Raw genomic sequence first — 13985 nt, 5'->3', positions numbered from 1 at the left:
GTTTAATTGTTACAACACTGACTTGTTTATCAAGCCAAATTTACCCGGCCCTTTTTAGAACAATAGCTTTTTGCAGCAAGTTTTGAACCTACAGAATGACTGTCTGTTCGCACGAAAGGTTCGCTTGCTTCAAGACTTGTCTTAACTGCGATATTTTGTTATAAGCTAAGTGTTCTGTCTACATAATGGTTATTCGAATTAAGTCTACCTAATATTAGAGTAGGACCATTTAACTCAGAAAGGATGCTCAACTACCAACCTTTTTTTGGCGTCTCTGAGTACCCGACACTGCTGGTTGCGACGATGGACTAGTTCCATGGGCTCTTTGACGGGCACCGTCGGCCTCATCGTAAGTTATTTCCGCCACTAAAAAATTTCTAAGTATTCGCGATATTGCTTCCATTGCTCAAGAGCTCTCGGATAATTTCTGAGTTTTTGAGATGATGCCCAACTGGTCCTTTGGAACGTGAAGATATACGCACGCAATATGATGAATGTCAAATCCATAGTCACAAACGTAAGCAGTACATGAATTAATAAAACTTTTGTCATCTTCACATGTTAAAAAAATTAACAGCTGAAAAGGTGAAAGCGCATCCAAAAGTCCAGCTTCAATAAATGAGCTGAAATAGTAAATGTTGTCACTACCAATTTTATTTTACCAAGAAGAAGATGTAGGACGATGTTCATGTCAGTCAAAATTCGCATGTTGACTAAATTTGAGAGATTTGATATATGTTATCGATTGTAAGCGAATAATCATCTTCGACTTGTCTCACTTTGAACGTATATCAGGATATCTAAAAAAAACGCTTCTCATTCAGAAACAATTAATGGTGGTTCTGACTACTAGGTGGACTATTTTACGTAGTACATCTATACATGGTATATGTCGCCATCAAGGCAAGACAGTACGACCAATAGCTGCAGCTTGCTCCACTTTTATCGCTCTAGCTTCAATTTAATTAAATTGAAGCTAGAGCTAGTTGTTAAAGTCAAAGACAAAAGCTCGCATTTCGGCGAGACATATGTTTTATCACAAGGCTAAATTTTACCAGGTACTGGGATTAGGTAGCAGTGGCTAAAACGCTATGTCCAATATATTCAAATGTATGTCAAATTTCCGTTGTAGATCACGTATACACGAAACTGGCGGATCTTCAAAAGACGATTATGCTTAAAAGTTTGGGAATACGCCTGCATTTAGGGGCAGCTTTCCACTACTGATCTAACATCAAAGAAACTTTGTAATTTATTGGATTCACTAGAAGCTTGGTTCAGTACTTGTTTAATGAAACTTATGCATCTGTAAAATTTATTAGCACTATAGACATGGAAAATGGTTCTAAAGGGAATTCAGCTATATAGTGGTTGTAACTAAAAACAACATTGTTCAGATAATACGCGATATGATTATTATTCTGGTATATTCTAGGTGGTTCTAAATACATTAAAGAAATTGAAATCAACGTTCCTGTAGGTTTTTAGCTTTACGCATTCGAAAACACAAGCATCGAAGCTTCGGACTTAGACAACCACTAAATTACACTCAACAACGAATCATAATCGAAATCCGTGCTTTGCGATTTGCATCTTCAGTATTTTTCGATTGTCTCTAAATTTACTCGATTAGGGTAGAAAGGTGAACTGAGGTCAACATTATGACAATCTGGTAACAGATAAAATTTGTTTGCTACAGAATTTGATAACGAACTCGGCACTAAATAGGTAAAAGATTAATTGTCAGAGGATCCCGGGACGAAGTTATATTTCGTACGGTTATCTAAATTGACAATAAGTAATAACAGGTTGGAGATCTGTAATACGATCGAGATTTGGTGACACACCAACTGGCGGACCTTTTTAACCTTAATGTGTGAAACACTGTAAGGTGACTAGTGAAGAAGCGCGAAAAACTACGACAAAAATCCATATTTTTTAAAATCCAAAAATCAACTTTCTTTAAAACTTACTGGTCACAGCTGTAATAATTCTTCAAGTATTCGTTACATCTGTTTATTACCCGCTGATTGTTCGTTTTTTTACAGAGTTGTACCAGGTCCTGCTGTCTAAAAAAGAATTAAGAGCTATTTATATAATTTAATTCATATTTACAATAATAATAGAGAGTCGACACTAGATAGATCACTACATTAAAACAGTGTGTATGGCTATGCAAAGTTCTATTAGCGTACGTATAACGTGTTGTATCTTGTATATGAATCGGAGTGGCAACGGAAACTCTCTCTCTTAACCTATGTTTTACCAAGGTGACTGGTACCATCCGATAAAATGAGTAATGTCCATAGAAGTAATATGTTGGTCGCAGCATTTCAATGCAGCTCATTAGCTACTATATTAAGGTTATAACCGTGCTAACCTTTCTTGTAGTCTTCAGGTTGAAGCTTGAATAAGCAGGACTTCATTCAATGATTGTAACACAACACTTCGATTAAGTGACTGCAGTTACCCCTTCAAGTAATCCCGATATCGATAAAAGTACTCTGCGCTCTTCACAGCAAGTTACGAGATGATAACATCGCACCATTGCACCATTGCGTTTACTCAAACTGTTTTCCACCAAAGGGTTTATCACAATTCAATAAGGAAAAGGTCGTCTATGTCCAGATGCCGATAATTCAGACAAAAGTCGGTAATAAGTCGCCGCGTTCTATTGAGGGCTTCGTACCCGATACTTGGAAATGACAAATATCTTCGGGGTGCGGAGCTCTTGAATTTTCACATCACGGTCACCGTTTGACACCAGAAGTCATCACGTGGTACCTATGTCAAGTAGAAATTCATAAGCATTAATATCACTTGTTGTTGTTGAGCCCTGACCGATCATTCACTGCAACGCTAAATTCGTAAAACAGCGTAGTTCGTCACAGTCCTATATCACCCGATACAAACTAGCACCTGTTGTTCAGATGAATATGTACAACCACTGTTTCTGCATGACGGCTTAGACGAAGAGATATTTCGGGCATTGTACTTCAACTATCAATCTCCCATTACAAATCCGCTCTGTGAACGACGTAGCCACACAATAGTTACTGCAAAAATAAAGCTATCCCTACCGGCATCACCCAGTATAATGCCGTTAGGCGAGAAGGGGTACTATTAACTGGCAGCAGCGTTCAATAATTTCCAGTCCCCTTTGGTGGTCTGACCATGTGCCGTGATGTGCGGCTTTGCGTGTCCCCGTCTTCTACGTGTGTTTGCCCACGGCTTCATCTATATAGCACACTACGTAAGAGTACTAGTGTTTATCGGCCTACCAGCCACTACTACTTTCTTCTGTATTTATTTTCCGACAGACCAACGTGCTTTTTGTTCGGCAGTTACCATTCTTCTGTCTTGTTATGGCTCCGTGAATGTACGTTTATCCTCTGACGGATGTTTGTGATAGCGGCAGTAGTAGGAGCTCCGATGCCGGTGGAGGAGGTTGCATGTACCAGCTATAATGTTACTGTCATGTCTGCTGTAGAGCCGGCGTCGCACAGCGTGGAACTTAAGGGGCAGATATATGTGCTCGCGTGCGCGATTCACTGAAGGAGCAAACGGCTAAAAGCAGCAGCTGGTTACCTATGGACCAGCAACTGCTAAGCATGTCTATGAACGCCAATTGGCTGACGACGCTAAAATATATTCACTGGCAGCAATCGAAAACACTCAATGCCATGTGTAGCACAGGTTTCGGCCAACTAGACTGTGTCCATAAAGTTTTTCACGCATAATTTCGGTCTTCCGGTGGGAACTCGGCGTAAACGAACAGTTCCCTGATATTGAAATTTATGTATTAAAGGAGAGCAGACTTGAAATGAGCTGACTAACAGACGTCGATAAACGGTGACGTTTTGTGTCTGATGCGGCCGCCAAGGTCGACACTACGAAACTACACCAGAAACAACGAACAGAAACAGCGGAAAAACAAAACTGGTGCACAGATTGAATTTCAGCCGGGTTGGAAAGGCCATAGACCCTTGGCGGAAGAAAAGAAGCAGCAAAAAACGTAATATAATGACGCAACAACATGTACACACACACGTGCGCAACACTGATCTCAGCAGATAGATAGGCACTCACCGGCACACAGGCCTGAATGACGCAGGAAAAATAATGTATAGGGGGGGGGGGGGGGGATCTGCTAAGCCATAAGGATATTGTAGCCCGCATAATACGTAGCAAGCGATGTTATGCAATGATATCAAATCTATCGAATGAGCGAATGTCCTTCCGTATTGTAGCCCGAATGAGCATAGCTACAGTTGTAACGATAATTATGTAGTAAAGAGGTTACTGTCACGTTTTCTATTCATGTACTACGGCATATATTTCATGTTTTCTGGCATTCATATATATCTATACTAAAATGTATTTGACACCAACTCCACCCCCTTTCCCTTTAAACCATATTGTGAAAGATATTAACGCGCAGTGTTTCGTTGATAAGAATTGAGGATCATAAAAAGTAGGGTAATTAAGCCAATAAATGTTCGTAATACGAACATCAAGAATAAGTCGAAGTCAACGACGCTTCAGAAAGTATTAAAGTGCTTGAGCCAGCTCAGTCATGACGTGCCGAGGTATCCCGCTTCGCTGGCCAGAAGATGTTGCGTATTGTATCGCGTCGCGTGCAAGCAAACGAGGATTCGCTATGAGACGGCTGGTGAGCATTTTCTGTCACGATCAAATGCTCACGTGCTTCTACAGAACTAACCGATTACTCAACTTTTGTTGAATGATGTTCGCAAAAAAACATAAAAATATGCGCTGACACAAGGATCATTCATACTCTACCATGTGAACGTGTCACTGGTATATACGAATTAAGAATCAATTTTATATTATAATTTAGGTAGGCATTTATCTCATGTTTTTCACGATATTCAACTCACATATTTGGCTAAGGATTACATTCAAATGAGAAAATTTAACTAAACCGCGTTGAGAAAAGGTTAGGGGAAAATATAGTATACCTATGTGAGGATAACAGAGATCCGAAGCACATTTATAGCTTTCAATTCAAAGGGCTTTTCGGAATGCATAGCTTAGATAATAGTATATTGCAAAGGAAAAGCTGTATAAGATAAAAAAAAAAAACATTGGCACCACCTTAATGCGACACCGAAAAAATTCTCTTTAGTAATCATACATTGAAATAGCACGGTCACTTTTTTTTTATACAACTCAAAATCAATTCCCAAAAAGCATGAAATATTTAATATGAAACAAACTCGACATAAATTAACTACCTATTTGCTAATTAAAGTCAGTTTAGCGTATCTAGAACCATAGCCAAGGCAATACAAGATGTGCCTGTGAAAAACCGATTGAAGATAATAATTACTCAACAATACATATATGGGATGGACTTACGTGCGTAGAGATAGCAGGTCCTAACGGAAGAAAGGATAGAGGAGATAATATGTACGAAAGCGTAAACACTTACAATGTGTCAAAGATCATTTTGCAGAAGATAGTAACTCTACGAAGATATGCTCTCCAATAACTGAAGTAGATAAAAGAATTAAACTTAAACCAGCGTGCGCCACCCTTTTAGGACGCCTTGATAGTATATGGTAATCTACTAGAAGCTGGTTACACGATAAAACACAGCCCACTTAATTCCAACGTGTGTATCTAATATAAAAAATAATATGCCGTGCTGTATGAATGCTCTAATAACTTTTGTCGACACAAAAAATTATTTATAATTTTAGTTAACATATACAAATACTTTTTTAGGAAAAATACCTGCCGCGCGTCTACCCTCAAAAACAGCTTCACTAAAGCTTCAGTTTACTGTGTTCCTTTACTTTGCATCTGGCCGCAACAATAAATTTAACAATAAGTCGTTTAGCTCATGATCAAATGGATTATATTCGCTCACCGCCAGTTGTTTCTTACGTAAGGAAGGCTGTAAAATAAAAATACCGTTAATTTCCATTAAAAATACCGTTAGTTTTTTACAGAACGTTTTCCCTACTTTCTGCAGTGGATCCTTAAAGATCTACAATAATAGCCCAGACCTCTCTGTTTCGTACGCATTGTTATTGCTGTACAGATCTAATGTAGAAGGGCCGTCTAGTCCAGCAATACTTCATCGCAATGTTGTTTTTTTTTAGGAAAATGTCTTCATCTCACGAGTTTTAGAATTCCAAAAGGATAAGAGCTTCTCTGTTACGTTTCGGCTTGTACCGTATCTTAAATATGCTAACAACCCAACAGTTTGTTATTCTGTAACCAGACACAATTTGTAAAAAACATTTTAACAAGCTGTTAAAAGAGCTACTTTTTCCTTAGATAATCACAATAGTGAATTAATTCTAATCAGAAGGTCATTAAGTTACGATAATAAATTGAGAATATTGCTTTTTCGACTGTTCCTATATGGCCATTAGACAAATGGCCGTTCAGCCGGTTCAGACAGCCATCTCTCATCTAGTCAAACCGACAATTATATTAATCAACGCATTTGCTAAATGTCCCGGTATAGAAAACTGGAGAAATGCACTCGCCGGTATGAAAATCGCCCGTTGTTGTCCGCGTAAGGGCATCTTATGTAAAAATCAAAGGATATGTTTAAATCCATAGACATCTGCAAAAAAAGGCGCTGCTTGATAGATTCTACTGATGCTATGCATTCGCCTCTTATTACCTTATTTACAGACCGTCCTTGTGTTCAAATTTATGTACCAACTGTAAAAACCGACCTTGCAAACATATTTTTCAAGGTAGACTCACGAACGAAGTAAGTTTTCCAGTGAGTTTTTCACATAATGAATGATTAAAAGAGCCCTCTCTAGCGAACTCTGTACAAATTTCGCTAGGAAATCCCTTTTGTACTTAGGAATACTTTTTAATTTAATATATAGCGATTTAGTGGTCCGTACTGTATACAGAAAATGAGCAGATATCTACACAACTGATTAGGCATTTATTCATTCCTAAAGCACACAGTTCTTATTTGACATAACCATTATGTAATAAAACGTTTAATTGGAACATAGTTTAGACATACGTTATAGCGAATATAAATATTATGCGCCCAGTAATTACAAACTGATTTGCTTCCAACGAAAGCGCTTGTTAATATAATTTCACTCTTTTAGAGTGTTTTATTAGTTTATGTTTTTTAGAGAACCGAATGCTTGTCTAAATGTTTTTTATTACGAGCAACAAGTGAACACAAAGAAAGAAATTGATATTTTTTTGTATTGGCTAAAATAGCTAAGACAAAATAAGTTTATAATAAATAATAAACGTCTCATTGAAACAGATTTTTTTACAATTAGACGTATAAGCAGATGCCGTTTTCAGCCGGTTTTTCGAAGGTGCTGCGGCGCTAATAGAATGAATGAAACGCATTCCAAGCGATCCAAACATATGCTCCCTTGCACCACATGTTAACAGATAACACTCAATTACTTGGACGTTGAATACATCAAAATCTCTATAGATTTGTGTTTATTTGCGTAATATTTTATCAGACATTTCCGTGGCAATATAATTTACTTTGGATAGCACTCTGTAATCGTGAAAAACCACTATGTATTGTTACTCTCTTAAAGCCATTTTTGTGATTGACCACTAAAGAACAAACAGTAATACCAACAGACTCAGCATAAGTCATATTTCACGACGTTCTTCCGTTCAGATGTCACCCACCTCTTTTTATAAGCACAGCAAAACCCCCTAACCAATTACAACTTAATAGATATAGGAATTTACCTTGAATGTGATACGTTTATCACGACATATACAAATAATGCGATGTTGCGCCGAAAAGAAACTGATTAAGGTGTAACATGTTAGAATTTTCACGTCAGCTGTCTCATGGGAGTCGAATTCAGCCTTCTAACATAATTCTAATGACATAGGTTTTCAAAGATCATCATATTAACCTACTTAAATGAAGGACAACTTACGACTTACATAATAAACGTAGTTATTTGAATATAGGAGGATAAGTATGAGACATAATCTTATCGAATGTCCTAATAGTACAAACTACAACGCAAAAAAGGTTTCCCTAAAATTCAAGTCCAGTTTTTAATAAACCTCACCTTTTCTTATGCTTATATTCAGACATGTCCGACTATGCGTGCTGCGTATCTGATATTTACAGCTGCAATATCGTTACATATTTAGCTTGAGCTGAACCACCCGATAGCAGTCTATGAGGAAATTTATCGATCCGTTAGAAGTTGAAAAACACACTATATTGTCTTAAAGCATATACGCAGGACGCTGAGTGAAAAAAAAATCATGCGGACGCAAATAATTTTGGAGAAGCATTTGGGTCAAGCTGTTATTCTTTACTCAGTTATCTATGGTATATTTTTTCATCATTAAAACGATTTTACCGGAAGAAAGCTGGCGTGAAACACTACGACCTGAACACAATTTTCTATTTCAACTGGAACGAAGCTATTTTAGAACAGTATTTACCTATGAGAATCTAAAAGTGTATGACACTTTTCTCTAGTAAGCGTAAGTTAACAGCTTGAATAGCTTCAGTTAGATAACCAAAACTATACAGCATTAGAAGTATAAATATGATAAAAGGTGCAATTATTACCCAAGATATGTGTTCTTGAAGTAACCAACCATTTTTTTCTCGTTATAAAAATACGTTATAGGTATGTTTAAGTGTCACTGCAGAATAAGAGAACGAGCAATATAATAGATTTAGTTCTGATGATGGTGCGTGGTTGGCTACAGTTAAACTGCTGCAATTTCTTATACTAAAAAAAGTGTGTTATTATTAAACAGGGCACTTACCTCTTAACCTACATACCAGATGGTGTAACTTCATCTTCCAGTACTACTTACATACTATAACATAGATACTATGTATATTACATCACTTATTGGTATGATAGCAATTGCCACCTATTGCAATTCATTTGGCAAACATGTTTTTCAAGAGTTCTTTATCTTGTTTGTTCTTTATATGTTCTTGCTTGTCAATCTCTTTTAGAGCATTCTCTACCGTTGTCTTCTGCGATGGTTCTACTTGCAGTAATCTTGAGAAATCTTTTCGAGCTTCTTGCGGGTTCCACGCACCTACATGAGCTTTCGCCCTTCGGTAGAGAGCTTTCGAGTTGTTTGGATCCTTGACCAAAACATCGGTGCAGTGTCTACAAAAAGGAATCAACATGAGATGTCGTTCAACGATGACATACAAAAACGAAAAGCTAGAGATCCAATCTACAGAATGTTAGGTGTGTCATAAACCAGCTAGAAATGTAATTCATCTAACAAAAAATGAAAATACTTTTGAATGACGTAACGTACAAGGAGCTCAACAATGAAGAAAACTACCAGCTTCCACCGGTAATTCTATAGATAAACCTGTAAATGCTTACAAATAATGCCCCATACAGTTTTACGAATCTAATTGAAACGATCATTCTAAATCTATCTCTTCGTCGCACTACCGCGAGATCTCCATGTATATACTAAGAGTTCTGCAGAGCAACTGCCAACTTGAAAAAACCTTCGCTATGCGCTGCTTTATTTATATGTTACCTAATAACCTCGTAGAACTCTCCCTGCGAAAGTTTGCATTGGGCGTAGTTGAGAAGAATTGGCCATTTTAGGTTCTCGATTGCTCGATACTCTTCTCCTCCAGGCTTTTCACGCAAAAGCAACGTTTCCAGATGGCTAATCGCAGCGAAATACTTTGAAGACGCGCCTGCAATGTCACCCTGCCTAAAAAGCTAACAGGAAAATACACACACAAACTTTTGTTTCAATCACTGTATGGATCAGCTAAGTGCAAATAAACGCATATATATTAAATAGCTTCAAATCACATCATAATATCATCTATCACAGAAATCCGGTTCTATTGCCATTAAGGACTGCTCCAGATGACTGGCTTTTTAGAACTCCTGTGTACCCTCTGTTTCAGCCTTTCACTATTTTATGTTACCTTAAATTTAGTGGGTGATCCACAAAAGAGTAAAGGCAGTCGCAGGATAAAAACGTTTTAATCGCCAAGCAGCATAATTTAATCGGTGAAGCGCTCTGTTCACTGCATCAGTTTATTCCTGGCGTAAATTTAAGTCGTGCTGAGAGCCAAATGTATTTTTCATACAAAAAAATTTCTTTAGTACCTAATCCTACTTGATATGGTAGTTACAGCGTACGCAAAAAGCACTGATTCTTACGCACGAAACAAATTTTGCATGATGGGCGGCACTTGTAACTATAACAACAAGATGTGGGTAATAGCGGCATCCGTAACCATTGCAACAAACAGCACGTCCTTTCGTTTATCAGGAGCACAGACATTGTGAAACCATATTTCGGTGATGCAACAAATTGGACAGTAAAGAATGGAAAATAAGCTGGCACAAATCACTTCACGTTAGGGCTGAAATAGGCCAATATAATGGAGTGAGCTTAATCATGCTGTGAGCTCCCTTCCGGATGACATCGTAGTGATAGGTCTCGGTTCAGATCCAGAATGATTCAACAGACAAGGAGTAGAGGCCACGCATTAAACAACCTTGAGGTTCTGTAGGCCAGTATGTAATCAGTGTACCATCACAGGGAAGCATACAATAAGCAAGAATATACATTAAAAGTTATAATATATAACACTACTAATTGCTGCCGATAGTTAATTTTCTATTTGCCTACTAATATAAGGCTTGTTGAACAATTAAATAGTTAAAGAGGACAGCAGATACAAAATAAGAGTTGCTCACCTTGTTACCCTCTTCTTTAAGGCGAGGGACATTGTTTAGTCTTTCCTCAGGTGTCATACTCCATCCTTCTTTTTCATAGGAACCAGCCTCTTCAATAGAAAGTATCTCGAACGTAAATTTTAGGTCACATGGTTTCTCTAGAAGAGAATCAAGTTTAGGGCACCCGGTCTTTTCTTTGAGCATCGTTCCGCAACAGTGGTGTGAAGATAGCTCCTTCGAAATACCTGAAAACGAAATGCAACGAATAGATGCGTTTTTAGTATCAAAAATTTAAGGTGTTAGATTATTCATTTTTAAGCCTACCATACTGACATTTGACTCCAGGCAACAGATAAAATAGCACTTACAAAAACATTATAACATCCATTTTTAATAAACAATCGTAATACATTAGATGAATTAAAATAAACCTGCATTGCATAGCTGGTGTATTTGCCAGTACTCCAAAATGGTTCGCATCAACTTGACTTTCTTGCTTTTATGCCTACCTGCATACTGTCTGTAGCCCTTCGACACAAGAAAGTAATTTGCACAAAGTTTTTTATCGACCACGAATTCTGCCACCTCGCCGCACAGCATCGTCTTCAAGCACTCTTCCCAAACCGGAAGTTTAAATTCCTAAAGTAAATAGCCAATAATGTTTGGTTAGTGTTGCCGTTTCCAGGATAAAAAGAAAACTGTTCCATCGCGCATTTAAGTATGTTGAAGTACACTTAAATGTTGACAGTTGTCTTAGGCGACATGTAGTCATCACCTTGCCTTAGATATTGCACAAAAATAACGCTGCATATTCTAAACAGAAACTTCTGAATAAAGTGTGAAAGAAGTGTACCGGTTAAATTTGTCCCCAAAAGAGGTTCTTGAAAGGCTGTATAGACTGTACTTTTCGGCGTTCTTTGGTCAGTACATAACGATTGTTCAGACTTGAAAAGTAGTGGGTATCGTAATACTGACATACTCTATATCGCTTGCACGTTAGGAAATTTACATGTAATCTTAAGTTATATCGATTCGGAAAAATAGAGCTGTTCTTGTCTAATAAAATTAAACCACTCGAAGGATTACTTCAAAGAATTGACTATGAGTCTTGTCAAGTGCAACTAGATATAATAAGACTAATTTGCGCGGGCAATATAGAGAGCCGCTATAATAAGTGAGTCTTCTCAAACGCTTCTTTGCCACCTTTATAGCCAGCCACATGAAATTGGGGAACTACAATTTTGGAGTAGCTGACTCACTGATAGTTGTTTCCCTATAAGTGTATATTTCTTCAGCAGAGAATAGGACGAGTGCTAAAACAGCTTACCTTCCCAAAGATGAGTTCCATAGGTTTACCGGTTGCCTTCGAGTCTTCGATACAGAAGTTTTCGTCTTCGCTATTGACATCGGTGCGATTCGTAATGAAATGAAACCGAACCCTGGTTCCATCAGGGAACGTGGACTTTGAACCGCGTCCGGCAAATTTTACAGTTTTCTGCACTTTAGAAGGCTCCATCGCAAAAAATAATTATTTACTCAAAGAATGAACCAACAGAGTCCAGTAAAAACAATCACTGCAGAATGTTTTCTTTGTATGTTTTTTCTCTAGCTAGTCAACATATTACCAACCACAATAGCCAAGCGATCAACACCACGTAGAAGTGGTTTATTACAAAAAAACTGCTGAATTCTAGCCAAACTTTTCTACGAACAGCCTCACGTCCTCCATGATTAATCGCTGCAGCATATTAACGTACAGGTTTATCGTTTCGCTAGTCTGAAACCTACATTTTTTCAAGACATAGACTATCTGTTAAACTAGTAATTATTCTTGGGTATCCAACGGCCGGTATATCAATATGCTTTTCAGGTCCAGCAGCTGACTTTTCAGCGGTTTGGTCCTGTGTATTCTCTGTATCTGTTGTTGACTCTTCGTCGTCTGCTTAAAACGTGGGTGGAAAGAGAACGGCTATCAGATAAACATTCGCGGTCCGTCGGCTACAGTGGAATTCGCTTGGAACGAATTGAAGTACCCACTGGCCTGTTGTTAGAGGCTTCTCTTGGTAATCCCGCTAAAAATCGTTCACTGAGCCTTGTGCGGAGACGTTTTGACCTGTGAGCTTTGAAATTTCGAAGGTTTGTGTCGAGGTGTACCTTGCGGCTGGAGCTCTATCCTACAGGTATTGAGAGTGGAAGAAGATGTTGCAAAGAAGCCTATCCTTGTTCGTAGGGATTGCCCTACGGCGTGAAACTTCTTGCATATCGTCGTCTCTATCATTAGCTGCCGCAGAATCTACCGAAAAATTACGAGCCCGCCTAATTTATCAAAGTCGCAACCGTGGTATTTTAGAAAACGATCTTCTCCTGAGTACGTTTGCTAAGGAAAATCTAAATAAATTCACTGAGACACAACTGCGCGAGTACGACGCTCTAATTAACAACAGTACTACTAATGAATGGGACATTTACTATTGGTGCACGGGCAAAATGGAAGCTCCAGGACACGTGAAGAACAACTCAATTTTTAGGCTACTTGTTGAGCATACAAAAAATGCAAAACGCGAACAAAGATTTCATATGCCGCCCCTGTGAAGAAAATTGTTTAAGCGTTTTTTTATGTTATCGCCCACTTCTTGAATACAGACTAGTAGTGCTTGGAGTAAGAAGACTGCGGATCCGTTTCACAGAATCAGAAAGAGTAGCGTATGATAGAAACTAATAATTATAATATGTAAAAGAGAAGAAGGATTCCAGATAAAATTAAATTATTAAGTGTGTTTTCTCTGTTCGTTTTTAAAGATGCAATTGTGTTTTTTATCTGTACTTACGTTAGGTTCAGTTCGATATTAGTTCTCAAAGTGAACTTACCGAAAATTCAGTTTTAAAGTGTGCACAAGTCCATGTAAGCCTTAAACTTATTTTGTAATGTGTAAGGTTAAAAAAACGTACTAGGGCGTTCACGAATATTCTCGCATACAGAGAGACTCTTCCTCTCTCATCTGTCTTTCGTGAGAAAGCTAGGAATTCATACGGATATTCAAGTAAACTAAACCGAATTGTGTGAAAATGAGAAACGGATGATAAGCTAGTAAGAGGTACAAGATTTAGACTGGCATGCATTACGGGGTGAATTTAAGATAATAATTAAAATACATTGCTTATCCATTACTCGTATATAAGTTAGATACAGGTGACTTTCGCCACGTTGAATTAATGAAAATTGTAACATACTATCCTTTGCCAATATAAGGAATGTGTCATATACAAATATAAGGTTTT

At 37.9% G+C, this 13985-nt stretch overlaps 2 protein-coding genes across 3 annotated transcripts; one reads left to right on the top strand and one right to left on the bottom strand.

The window, feature by feature from the left end:
* Positions 1 to 6922: 6922 nt before the first annotated feature.
* On the bottom strand, positions 6923 to 12550 carry LOC111259729 (AH receptor-interacting protein). 2 transcript variants are annotated; one of them, XM_022831932.2, is made up of 5 exons: positions 12034 to 12550; positions 11216 to 11345; positions 10728 to 10951; positions 9541 to 9731; positions 6923 to 9149 (listed from the first exon to the last, which is right to left on the bottom strand). In XM_022831932.2, the coding sequence occupies exons 1-5, from the start codon at positions 12220 to 12222 to the stop codon at positions 8912 to 8914; spliced, it is 972 nt and encodes a 323-aa protein (XP_022687667.1). In that variant the 5' UTR covers positions 12223 to 12550; the 3' UTR covers positions 6923 to 8911. The 2 variants fall into 2 exon arrangements, with proteins under 2 accessions (XP_022687667.1, XP_022687668.1); XM_022831933.2 differs by having other exon boundaries at positions 9549 to 9731.
* A 355-nt stretch (positions 12551 to 12905) lies between these two features.
* LOC147753588 (succinate dehydrogenase assembly factor 2, mitochondrial-like) lies at positions 12906 to 13506 on the top strand. The gene has a single exon (XM_086967996.1). It carries the CDS (start codon positions 12906 to 12908, stop codon positions 13296 to 13298), a length of 393 nt encoding a protein of 130 aa, XP_086824122.1. The 3' UTR covers positions 13299 to 13506.
* The last annotated feature ends 479 nt before the right edge of the window (positions 13507 to 13985 follow it).

The sequence above is a fragment of the Varroa jacobsoni genome, unplaced genomic scaffold (assembly GCF_002532875.2).
Source record: "Varroa jacobsoni isolate VJ856 unplaced genomic scaffold, vjacob_1.0 scaffold_359, whole genome shotgun sequence".
NCBI lineage: Eukaryota > Metazoa > Arthropoda > Arachnida > Mesostigmata > Varroidae > Varroa > Varroa jacobsoni.
The sequence above is the reverse complement of the archived record's forward strand: the minus strand, read 5'-3'. Positions and strand labels throughout refer to the sequence as shown.

Bases quoted from the DNA above. Each gene is read 5' to 3' on its own strand.
- LOC111259729 (XM_022831932.2), bottom strand. From the start codon at position 12,222: ATGGAGCCTTCTAAAGTGCAGAAAACTGTAAAATTTGCCGGACGCGGT. The intron at 10,952-11,215 runs GTAGGCATAAAA...TTTCGTTTTCAG, and splicing joins GGGCTACAGACAGTATGCAG to GTATTTCGAAGGAGCTATCT. The intron at 9,150-9,540 runs GTAACATATAAA...TCCTTTTTGTAG, and splicing joins GAGTTCTACGAGGTTATTAG to ACACTGCACCGATGTTTTGG.
- LOC147753588 (XM_086967996.1), top strand. From the start codon at position 12,906: ATGTTGCAAAGAAGCCTATCCTTGTTCGTAGGGATTGCCCTACGGCGT.